General features: G+C 48.2%; 1 protein-coding gene across 2 annotated transcripts in view; it reads right to left on the minus strand.

The window, feature by feature from the left end:
• The window catches only part of NPAS2 (neuronal PAS domain protein 2), a 156,156-nt gene extending 146,206 nt beyond the window's left edge, over positions 1-9,950 (minus strand). Inside the window, exon 1 of one of the 2 annotated variants that reach the window (XM_081833411.1) lies at positions 9,919-9,950. In XM_081833411.1, the coding sequence (XP_081689537.1) occupies positions 9,919-9,935 (17 nt within the window). In that variant the 5' untranslated portion in view covers positions 9,936-9,950. Of the gene's footprint in view, positions 1-4,832; positions 5,139-9,918 lie in introns of those variants that run through there. The other variant, XM_081833412.1, reaches the window with a different exon arrangement.
• Positions 9,951-12,819: the final 2,869 nt, after the last annotated feature.

Consider the following 12,819-nt stretch of genomic DNA (forward strand, 5'->3'; position numbering starts at 1 on the left):
CCCCTAAGATCACGGTGATAGAGACCACTGCCTTAGAATATCCATCTTTCCCAGATGTCAAGAGGAAACAATCAGCTCAGAGCATAAAGTATAAAACGTCTGCCTGATGAATTCTGACACACCCTGCACTAATTTCAGGTAACTCATCCAAACTGAAAAGGATTCGCTGATGGCTTAATCCTTCGTAAAAGTGCCTTACCAGGGAAGGCACCAGTGCCCCTCAAAGAGGAAAGGTACTGGCCCTTCCCTCTGAACCATATTTTGAAGGAGTGACTGACTGCATGAACACCAGCTGGTCTTTTTTTTTTTTTTAAGATTTTATTTACTTATTTGAGATAGAGAGAGAGAGAGAATGAGCACAAGTGGGAGGTGGGGCGGAGGGCAGAGGAAGAGCGAGAAGCAGGCCCCCGGCTGAGCAGGGAGCCCAACATGGGGCTTGATCCCAGGACCCTGAGATCATGACCTGAGCTGAAGACAGACGCCCAAACGACTGAGCTACCAAGGCACCCCCACCAGTTGTCTTGATCAATGGGACCTACCGACTAAGCACCATGAACAGCCTCAGGTAAATAAATATATTGCTAGAAGGGTTTCACCACGGTTGACCAGAAGCCAGGGCCCTGCAGGAGAAGAGTGGAGATGTGCATGCTCCGAAAAGTTGTTTTGCATCTGATGAACCTCCACAGCTGCCCACCCTCCAGCCCTCGCCTGGTTCTCTGCTGCTCACCTTGGGGTATTGGTTAACCACATCAAATCTCTAACTGGTGAGCTACATGGGAAAATATTTTAGGAACCTCTTCTTCCTCTTGCCTACAGCCCCCTCTTTCCCATCGACAAGAATAAAAACAATCACTTTTGTTATACCTAACACTGGTCCTTTACTGGTAATCCTACCAACTTGACCAGGGAAGCATTATTCCCACTATTTTTCTGACCAGGACACTGAGGCTCAAAGAGATTAAAAAAAGTTGCTCCAAGTCACACAGTAGCCGAGCAGAGTACCAGTAGCTACCCCAGGTCTGTCTGACTTCAAGACCTGCATTTTATTTTCTGCCAGATCACAAAGCTTTCCATTCAAGGAAGACTTGCTAGAGGTCAAGGTCAGCAATGTGGAAGCCCTACCAGAAAATCTCCTTTCCTGGGCCCTTCTCTGGTCCATGACCTCATTTTCAGTCTAGAAAGAATCTCTCTCTCTCTTCCTGGTCAGCTCCTTGGGGGCAGAGAGGACCCATATTCTTTATTTTTCTATCACTTGGGCCTACCATGTAGTAGGTGCTCAGTAAACATAGGCTGAATTGAATTAAGTGTATTCCAGAACTTTGCTGGTGTTTCACAGCATCAGGAGGACTTGGCAGCTTGTGAGAAATGCGGAATCTCGGCTCCCAACCTGGATGTGCTGAGTCAGCATGTACATTTAACAAGATCCCCAGGAAATCACATGCACTGTAAAGTTTGAGACATGATGTTTGGCACCTTCCACCTTGTTTAATACACTGTTTTTCTCACACCAGTGTAGAAGCTAAGCTCTCTCCTTTCTATTCTGCATCATCAGATGGAAACCACACATTGTTTTATGACCCACAGAAGTTCAGGTGATCGTTGAGGGAACTCTACCTCAGAGACGACACTTCGCTTGCAATGCCCACTGGTCCCCAATGTCAAAGAATTCAGTGAGCAACAGTAGTGTCTTAGCTAATGACTGCATTTAGAAATTCTTTTTAACAAATGTTCACATTTAATAAGTGCTTATTTAGTTCTCTAAGGTACTATTAATCATCATCAGATTTAAACCTGAGTTACTCATAGTTAAGTACTCCATTAGCATTCACAAATTTCTAACCTTTAGATAACTCTCATCAACAATTCAGCTCATTGCCTACACCTCTTTACTGAGCATCTATTATGAACAAGGCCTCAGAGGGATGAGATGCGGTGGGGAATATGAGTGTGGCAGGCCCTGACCTCCCATCTTTGCTACAAATAGAATGAAGATCAGGAACATGCTAATTAACATTTGTGTAAGCAAATAATGCATCAAGTATCATTTCCACTATTTAAATGTGAAACTCAATTAGATGCTTCTATGATGCAGCCAATTAAACTTCTGGTGTGAAGCAGCCAAGTATACTGAGTCACTGGGCTATTTTCAACACCTTGTAATTTGACCTCTCTTGGGAAAGAGATGTCACTGCTTACATGGGATCAGCATGGGACAATCAGTGTCCTGATCACAATGAAAAAACTGACTTTTTCACGTGAAGAACAAGATACATACTTGTTTGAAAAATTAGGAAAAAGGACTTAGCCCTTTGGGTTCTTAAGGTTCAAAACAAGACTTCAAAAAAATTAACAGATACAGATGATCATATAAAAGCTATGTGCATGCAGTATTATTTTAATCTGAACAAATCACTAATTTTGAATTTGTAACCTGAAATCAAGCAGCAGGATAAAGAGCCAGTTATAAAGATTACCAAGAGTTAAGAAAGATGGTTCAAAAAATAAGATTAATTCAACTTAATAATGACAGACATCACATAATGTGGGTCTTTTTTTTTTTTACTATTTTCATTATTTTTACCATTTTCATTATTTTTATCATTTTCATTATTAAACAGCCAGAAACAGTAAAAAGGACCCAAACTCTTAAAACAACCAAATGTGCTTAAAAACAATCGTTATTTTCTACATAAAGATGAATTCTTTAGTCACCATCTAATCACTCTCATCGTAATCAGGGAATTTCTTTTCATCACACTAATTAGTAAAGCCTCACTTGGTTCTTTTCTTGGCACGTTTAACTCTTTAGGGGGTAACGTTTTATTAATAACATATTTCCTCCAGAATAAGTCCCTTCTCTCATCTCTACAGGAGTCACTCTGGGGAATAGTAAGAATAAAACCAATTCTATGGTCGCGCACAGTTGGACAGATCAGCAAATAAATAGAGGCATTGATTTCCCAGACAAAAATGGCTAAAAGCAGCACATTTACAATTCTTTTAAGCCACACTCCCCATCTATCTGGGAGATGGAAGACAAGTATTGAATGTCTTTATGTTGCACACTTTATTTCTAACTAAATGTTTAAGAAGACTGCTGAGAAATGCCAATACTTCTATGGGTCCTGGTTTAGCTGTGTAATGAAACACAGATTTTAAAATTTTATTATTTTTTTGCTTTTGCAAAAATAGTGGCCCTAGTCAGAATAACGCCTTTAAACATGATATTTATTCGGGGGTTATTTTAAAATACATTTTGGGGTTATTTTTTTACGGTTTTATTTATTTGAGAGAGAGAGAGAGAGGGAGAGAGAACGAGCAGGGGAGGAGGGAGAGGGAGAAGCAGACTCCCCGCTGAGCTAGGAACCCAAGGTTGGGCTCCATCCCCGGACCCTGAGATCATGACCTGAGCTGCAGGCAGATGCCTGGCGACTGAGCCACCCAGGCACCCCCATTTTGGGGTTATTTTTGCCAAACTTTCCCTTTAAGGAAATCGTTGTGGCAGAAAGACCTAGTACTTGCCCTTGAATTTTGAACTGTCACTTCCCACCCAAGAAGGGCAGCTCTGCTTTAATGCAAGCCATAATTAGTTGGTCAGTTCACTGGTCAGGTACTAAATTAGTGTTAGATAGACAGAGGTGTGGACAGAGCTACACCTTGCCAGGAACTGCTTTCGAGCTAATTATCTGGAAAGTCCAAACAGGGAAAACCCTCCTATTAAGGAAAAGGTTCGGGTTCTAAACGATCACAAATGACCAGTTCGTCTCTGCTAATTAATAACCACGCAATATTTTACCTGTAAAGAAACAGGCCAACCAACTTAATGAATTTGGGGCACGATAATAAAGCAGCAGGTAGTAAAGACAAACAGGTAGGGTTTTCCCCTCTCGGACCCCTTCTGAACACCTGTTGAATCCCGGGGCTTTTAACTTCCTGAACTAAAGCTTCCCGGATACAACCATGGTAGTTTTTAGACTTTCTGTAAGTGCGTATTTTTAAGGTTTCCATCTTGCTTAATCTACAAAACTGGTTACTAATTATTTATGAATCACAGGGCTGAAAACAAACTTTCTTACCTTGAGCAGTTAAGGAGTGGCAGGCAGAGGAGCGGGGTTAGTTTTTAATTTAGCCGCTCGGCACCTGTCCCTACGCCCCGGGTTAACGACCCTGCGCAACTCTATAGAAAGGTCAAAGGTGCGCCTCCCTCCTCTGCCCGGGGAAGGGGCACACCTCCTATCAAAACAACACGCTGGCATCCAACCTGGGGAGCGGTGGCCAGGCGAAGCGAAGAGCCAGGCTCCGCGTTCTCTAAACGTGCAGGGGGCAGACTGGGTACCCAGTCGGGCCCGGAACCAAATCCGACCTAGGGACCCGGAGAGATCGCGGGCCCGGGGCGCGCACGCCGCACTCCCCAGGGCTCCCCACTCTTCGCGAAGGCGAGAGATGGGGCTCAGAGAGGCTACAGGGCAACCCTCCAGGCTGCCACCTGGGCACGGCCTCTAGCCACCCCGACGGTACCCTCTGAGCTCCCCCAAATCCTGAGGTTCGGGGTGCCTCGTCCCCCGCTTCCTATGGCGAGACGCCCACGGAGCACACCAACCCCGCCGCCGCTGCAGTCCTACAAGACGCGCTGTCCCGGGCGGCGGGACCCGCGGTGGGGGTGGGGCCCCACCATCCTGCGCCCCTGACCCCCGCACCGCGCAGCCCCGTGTCTGAGCGCCCCTTCGGCCCCGCGCGTCCACGGCGCCGGCTAGCAGGTGACCGAGTCCCGCGACCCCGCGCGCACGGACTCCCACCCCGGGCCCCCTGCATCCCCGGGCGCGGCCCCTTACCTCGGAGCTGGCCGGGGCGACCCCGCGGGGCCGGACGCGGACTGGGCCGGGAAGACGCGCCTCCCGCCGCCGCCGCCGCCGCCGCCGCCGCTGGGAGCCGAGGCAGCGAGCGGGCGCGGCGAGCTCCTCCCGGGCGGCGGCGGGAGGCGCTGTTCTCGCTGCCGCCGCCGCCGCCGCCGGCGCCGCCGCCGCCACCGCGGCTGCGGGTCTCCGAGCTACGCGGCCGCTGCTTCCCGGCCGCCGCCGCGCGGGTCCCTCGGCTCCTGCGGGAGGCCGGCTGCTCGCGCGGCAAACTCTTCCGCACGCAGAGCCGGTGGGGAGAGACGCCGCCGCCTCTTCCTCCTCCCCCTCCCTCCTCCCTCCTCCCTCTTCCCTCTTCCCTCCTCCCTCCTCCTCCTCCTCCTCCTCCTCCTCCTCCCTCTCCTCCTCCTCCCTCTCCTCCTCCTCCTTCCCTCCACTCCCGCTGCCGGGTCTCTTCTGGTCACACGCCGGGCCTTGGCCCCGACCCAGCCTAGGACTCGCATCCTGCGACCCCCCCCCCGGACCCCCAGCTCCTCTGGGCGACGCAGACATCCGCGCGCCCGAAGCCGTCGCCGCCTCTGCTGGGCTGCCAGGGACGCGCGGCGAAGTCCGGCCTGGGGCGCGGGGTCAGGACTGGACGCGGGGTGAGGGTGGGGGGTGTGTGTGCTTAGAGGTGAACGGGCCGAGAGGGGAGGTAGGCGGACGCGGGGCTGCCAGCCGAAGTCCCGTTAAAGTTGTCGCCGGGGGTGGCAGGGAATCTTCCTCCCCTGCCTAGTGCAGACACCCTCACCGTGCCCGCTGCCACCCCGCTGTCCCGTGCGATGGGGCGAGAGGGGGACGAGCACACGACTGTCGTCCCCTCCACGCCGTCCTAGCGGGGCAGGTCTGCGCGCGGAGACAGAGGCCGGACACAGGGCGCGTCTCTGCGCTCAGACCACTGCGATTTCTCAATGAGCGGTGGCGGCCGGGCGGGGAGGGAGGGGGCAGTTGGGACACTGGGGTTGGGGGAGAAAGCTGGCGAGCGCTGTTCCGGGGAGCACCGCAGCGCCTGCTGGGGAGGAATAAACGGTGTTGCTTCCAAGGCGAACATAGCCGGTCCGGAAAATGGGTCAAGGATGGAAAGGAACCGGCTAATTGACCCCCCCCCCCCGCCCCAGGCAGAAGCACGTGGGGTGGGGGGCTATGGCCAGGAGCGCGCCCTCGGAGCTCCGCTCTGCTTTTCCCTCCCCTCCCCCGCTGCCCTCCACTCCTTTTGCACCAGTGCAGGAAATGTTCCACTGACCTACATATTTTTCCAAACATACGTGACCTTTTTTTTTTTCCTCTGTGGGAGGAGACAGGCGAGAATCCAAGAAAAGGAGAAGCTGGAGCGGCGCGCGCGAGCAAACACGGAGGCTTTCACCAAGGCTCCCGCAGTAAACGCCGAACCGAGACAGACGCACATAAATAGTCCCTGGAGCCAGGAGCGGTGATTTGAGCCCCTACTCGGCGGGGCTCCGAGACAGCGAGGGGTGAAAAGGGGAGATCCTGTGTCCCACAACGGTGACCAGGTTCCCCTGGGCTCGCAGACTTCTCTCCACCGTGTGGAGGCGCCTGGGGAGAAGCTCAAAGGAGGGGAGAGGTCCCCTACCCCCGAGAGGTCATCTCTTCCCTAACATCACCTAAGTACAGCGCCTGGCGCAGTGCTGTGCACCCAGCAGCCTTTTTCAGAGGTCCCTCGGTCCCTCGCACATTCCAGCAGGTAGCCCTGGAAGGGAAGGCGCCCCCGCCAGTCTTTTTCTATCATACTTGGTTTTGTGGCCAGAAGGAATCTGCTAGGGCACTTCCTCTCAACACCAGTCGGGCCAGTGTGCTGGGGTTCGCTGCCCACTCAGTTCCAGGGCCTATGCTTTATCCTCTCCCCGCTCGAGTTCAAGATAGGCCCTCTCCCGCGCAGACCCGACCAACAGCGCCTTATTTGGGCATGCAACCCCACACCGTCAATTAGATCAAAACGCTCACACAGAGCTCCTTCCCCCCCCCCCCCCCCCCCGGTAAAGTAGGTCATTCTCTTTATTTCCCACTTGTATTATTTTTGTCTAATTCTCCTCCTGAAAAATAATCAGCTGCAAGGAACTTTGAGCATCCTAAGAGAAGCCGTTAGGCTTGCTTCTGACTTGGAGGGCTTTTCAAGGAGAAGGAGGCATTTGGCACATCATGGTTTTGAAGTCCTCCCTTTCCAAAAGGAAAAAAAAATTTTTTTTTTTTTTTTTGCTTTGTTTTTCTTCAGGCAAGTAGGTTTTGCCCTGCTCTTAAAGCATGGTCCTAATATCTACTGAAGGATAAAGTTATGTGCTTTTAACCCGATTCAGTGCCGACTTGAAAGCCACCTCCCTTCCTTTCTTGCTTTGAAAGAGATTCCAACTCCCTCCTCCTCCCTTTTGGGAACTAGTTGAACAATCCTTAAATGATCTTTTAGGAAACGAATGACCTACAGTAATAATGCATCAAATAATTCTGCAGTGCAACCAATGTTTTTGCTGTTTGTACCTGTTGCCCAGTAGGATATCCTACCATATGTGTGGTTTCTGTCTCTTAATAATGGAGATGATGTATATGTAGTTGTAGCACTCATTCCAGACTCCATCTCGTCTCCTGGTGTTAATCCTACCAGGTAGGACATCTGTCTGAGCAGAACAGGAAGTGCAGTCTGCAGCACAGAACCCAATCAGGACTAGAGCACAAGCAGGGGCCTCAGAAGAATGTGCCCTTCCCCCAAAATGTAGAGAGTCAAAGAGGAAAGTTTACCTCCTGTTCATTCTATGCATTTGACAGTTTCATTCCTTTTATCGGCAGCTTCCATGAGTCAGGCTGGGCTTGGCCTGTGAGGGAGCAAGGGGAGCTTGATGGCACTTTCTATACAAGAAGGATTTACAGGGTAGAGGCAAGGATATAGATGAGGCCAAATACGGCTAGTGGCAGAAACAAAATGCCATGCGGGTTCAAAGGAAGGAATCGGGGTGAGCTTCTTGGAGGAGGTGACATTGATGCTAGGCTTTTTCATCAATTAGATAACAAAGTCAAAATAGATCATAATCTACATATTATTCAAAATAGGCAGCATGGAGCAAAAGAACCATTTCAAAACTACATTGCCAATTTAGAGAAATTCTCAAGTCTCATGTAGTTAGTCCTTTAAAAGAACATGGCTTTACCCATTGAATGCTGCAATAGAGTATCCAGGAACCTCAGATATTTTTCAAAGAATCAAAATTTATGGAGGGGAGGGTCAAATTTTTTAGTTGCACTTATATCAATCTTTGAAGATCAGTGAAACAATTCAGTTTTTGCAATCTAACTGGAAGTTCTTTTCCATCGTAAAAGTTGAATCTGTGGCCTGTCCTAATTTAAAACATTTATCCAATTAAATTCTCAAAATACACACACCATAGGTGTCCATATGTAGTGCTGCATACAGGCAAGAATGTGTGGGCTATTCCAATAATTACAGCACTAGCTCAAGGCTTGGGACCCACGTTAGGTATGTATAGTCAGTAAATGAAACAGAAACTTGAGGGTAGACAACAAGGACAGGGTTCTTTGCCAAATGACATCATCACAGTTTTTCTGAATAATCATAAGATAGAGGGCCTTCTTTCTTTTCTGGACACCCAGAAACCCCTTTATGGATTCTTAACTCTGAGTAGCAGTTTTCACTTTCCGATGAAAAAGAAAAAGAAAACACAATACCAGCCATCGTCAAGTAGGGTAATATCATGTTAGGGAAGAGAAGTGTTGCAACTGAGACAGAAGGGCAAGTAGGGTCAGTATGAAGATGAAGAAGAGGGCTCAGAGCCCAGTAACCAGAGACCGAATGACTCAGAGGCCAGGGCTTCTGGACACCTATAGAAGGAAGATTCAAGAATGTCCACCTTGTGATTGAAATAATCAAGGTGAGAATTTGAACACTTCAGTTCTGCTGAAGCTTCGCAGGGTGGAAGTGCAGGGTGGTGATTCGTTCCCTGCAGCAGGCTCTCTTGTGGGCCCTGAGGATGCTACCAGGAGACAATCAAGGCCTTGTGCAGCCCGCCTGGTAGGGTGAAGACTTGGCATCTGTGCCTATTAGATCATGTGGTTGGCAAACCCAAGAATAAGTAAGATTTCCTTATAAAACTGGTGTGGAGGACCCGGGGAGGAAATGTGGGCTGGAAGAGTCTGGAGGTGACAAAGCCCCAAAGCCTCAGCCAGTTCCCACCAGTTAATTGCACTGCTTTTGGGGACCACAGGAGGAAATGGTACATGTGTATGTGCATGCATACGAACACACGACACACACATACACGAAAAAGATATGGTAAGACTATTGACAGTATGGGCACTTGAGAATAATCTTTCCTTATAGGTAAGCCCCTTGAGGAAGTCCCTTCATGTACATTTTCTCTAATAATAAATTTTGATTTTAGGTCCTATTTATCTCTCTTCTAAAAAGAATCTTTTTAAAAAATAGCCTTAATTTTTTAGAGTAGTTTTAGGTTCACAACAAAATTGGTCAGAAAGTACCAAGTTCGAGTATATTGCCCGACTCCCTCTTCCAACAGATTGGGACATTTGTTACAATCAGTGAACCTACACTGACACATCATTATCACCCGAAGTCCATAGTTTACATCAGGGTTCACTCTTGGAGTTGTACACTCAGTGGATTTGAACAAATGTATAATGACCTGCATCTACCATTATGGTCTCATACAGAGGAGTATTTTTCACTGCCCTAAAAATCCTCTGTGCTCCACCTACTCATCCTTCTCTCCCCACTCACCCCTGACAGATACTGATCTTTTTACTGTCTCCATAGTTTTGCCTTTTCCAGAATGTCATATAATCACATAGTAGGTAGCCTTTCAGATTGGCTTCTTTCATTTAGTAAAAAGCAGTTGAGTTTCCTCCACGTCTTTTCATAGCTCAATAGCTCACATCTTTTTAGCACTGAATAATATTCCATTGTCTGCATAAGAAGGTTTTTAAAAAATATATTTTAGTAAATCATGTTTGCAGAACTAGAAGGTAACATTTATCTAATACTTACGTGCCAGGTATTTGCATTACCTCATTTCGTCTTCGTAAGGCCCTGTAAAAAAAATGATTTATGATTTCCAGGTAACAGATAGGGAATCTGACTGAGAGAGGCTCAAGGTGCCCCAGTCACTTGGCACATATGTGGTAGAGCAGGGTCTGATCCTGGCTCAAAGACGGCCAAGCCCACGCTCCCTCCCGCCCACTCCAGCAGTCAGCAATGCGGGATGCGACACAAAGCTACTGGAGGCATCGTCCACTTTCCGGGAGCTCTTGCTGGGATAAGGAAGTGATGCTAAACCACATGTGCTGCTACGTCCTGCATGCCTCTTGTCTCTGTTTTCTCTGGTCCTCTCGGTCCCCTAGTTATTAATACCTTTATTCCATTCTTGAGGTGGGGCTATCTTCCAAGTGCTCGAAATAGCATTCCAGGATGAAGGATCAGAGTTGGCAGAAGAGCAACTCCCAGTCCTGACAATTCATAGAAGGAAATAAAGTCAGTGGGTCAATATGTGTGTTATTGGTATATTGGCACCCTGCCAAGGGCACTGTTTGGACTTTGGTGATAGTGGGATGGGAGTGTCCTTTTATAAACGTGTGATGTTCAAACCAGCTCTAGGCTATGGGTTGGGAAAGAGAGCCAGCTTCTGTGGGGAAAAGGAAAGTTTGGGTGCTGGTCAAGTCTCCCTCTCTTGGCCCATGAGAGTGGGACCAGTGTAGGTCCCCCTGTGCCCTCCAAGGGAGGAAACCCGTACCTCTGGTCACCCTTCTTGGTTAATGTAGTGGCTGGGGGTGTTAGCCTTTCTCGTTGCAACCAGATTGTTTTCTTGGGGCAATACTCAGCTCAAATCGTGAGGGTTCCCAGGGAATATTTAAACCACCCCACCTTAAACTAACAGCCATCTTGGGTGAGCCTGTGAAATGTGGAAGGAACACTGGCCTTGAAGCATGGAGAAAATTGGAATGGAAGAGAGAAGTCTTTTGTGTACCAGGTTCTGGGAGCTGGAGGGAGGGGGGGATGGAGAGGAAGGTTCTAGGGATGCAAATGTGGGTGAGCTGTAAATGTGCCAGAAGGATGGGAGGGGCTTTTCAGCTCCTGCAATTAGCAGAGAGGATTTCAAAGCAATTGGAGAGTCAGAACGAAAGCACATACAGCGTAGAAGAAATCACGTCAGCTCTGTAAGGTGTTTGCTTCTAGCGGCATTCATGAAGGCACGGGCAAGCTGTTGAGACATGCGCTTCTCCAACAAGTGCGAGGAGCATGCTTTAAGAACAGGGCAGAAAGACAGCTGGGGTGACATGCAAGTGGCCATTGTCTTTAGCTGTTCTCAGCTCATGTCCCATGTAACAACTAAGAAGAGGCAATTTACTGCATTTACATGTATCTGTTAGTAAGAGCACATAGACCCTAAATGGGCATTTTCAGTTCGTTTTCCAAAGTGGCTTCCAATTCTGTCTTATTTTTTTGAACTCTCTGACTTCTGCTCAAATGCTATTTGAATAGTTGTTTCTATACTAACACATACATAACCTACCACGTACTTTGCCCAGGAAGAACATCACTCATTACACATAGTTCACTTGAAGTGAAAAGCTAATTATGGAAAAACGTTCTCCAAGGAGCTATTTATAGCCCCTCCCAAGAAGGCAGCAGACTACACATTTCCCGTATGGGCAAGCGTTATTTTATTAGTGTGCTTTGTTGTGAGGTTTTGGTGATAAAGAAGCTTTTCTCGACAGCTCCAGTTTCACACCTGCATTGCCAGTGAGCAGGACGCTATAATACAGACAACCTGACTCCTTGGGGTTTTTTTGCGCACATGTGCAGCTACATGGCACTCAAGATTTCTTCCTTACGAAGCAAATGAGGGGTTGCCCTTCAAGTGAAAGATGCTTTCATAATGGCGGCTGGGCTTCACCGTGTTCTTGCATTCCAGAATTTGTAATTAAAGTCACTTTTCCTTTTGATGATATTAGTGAGGTTCAAATGGTGCACAGTGTCTGTGTCGGGGACTGACTATCAGGGCCTTTATTTAAAGTCTTTGCACTTGACAATCTTAGATGCCAATGGGTAGCATTTTGTTTTCCTGACCCTTAAGCATTCAGACCAGTGGTTCTCAATGTGTGTTCTTCAGACCCACAGCATTGGCATCACCTGGAAACTTTGGAGAGATGGAAATTCTCAAGGCCTGCCTGGACCTGCTGAATCAGAAACTCTAGAGATGAGCACCAGCAAATTGTTAACAGGCCTTTCAGGAGATTCTAATATACATACAGTTTGAGAACCACTGATTTAGGCGGTTGGTGACGATATAAGGTGGGGACGCTTCAACTTTCATGCTAAAGTAGCATGAGTTTTGAGCTCATGTTACTTCTCCTGTGCTGGGTCCTAGGCTAAGAGAAGCATGCATGAATTTGATTAATTTTTGCAGGTTCCCTCTGAGAGCAGTTTCCTTACTATCCCCTTCAACAGATAGATGAGAGGATGGGGGCCTAAGGGGGGTTAAGTTACTTGCACAGGTAATGCTGCTAGCAGGGAGCAGAGTCTGTCTCCTGCCCACGGCTGCACTTTGACCACCCGCTCTAATGCTGGCTTGTGGGCACACCTCAGCCAAGTGATTGACAAGAACTTTAATAAGCTCTCTTCCTCAATTCTTTTCCCCATTGTCCTATCCTTTATTCCTTCTCCTTTTCTCAGTGCCTTCTAGTCCTTTTCCTCTCTCTTGCTCTCCCTCTCTCCCTCCCTCCTCCCCACTTGCCCTGCTCCATGGAAATGAACTGCTGTAAAATATTATCATCCTATCTTTTACCTTGTTCTCATTTAGCTCTTCATCAGAGTTTGGCTAAGGGTAAAACATAGTTTGGCCAAGGGTTTGCCCAAGGGTAAAACATAGCACTGAACCAAAACCTGGTG

The sequence above is a fragment of the Leptonychotes weddellii genome, chromosome 10 (assembly GCF_054177405.1).
Source record: "Leptonychotes weddellii isolate Sample4059 chromosome 10, ASM5417740v2, whole genome shotgun sequence".
Taxonomy (NCBI): Eukaryota; Metazoa; Chordata; class Mammalia; order Carnivora; family Phocidae; genus Leptonychotes; species Leptonychotes weddellii.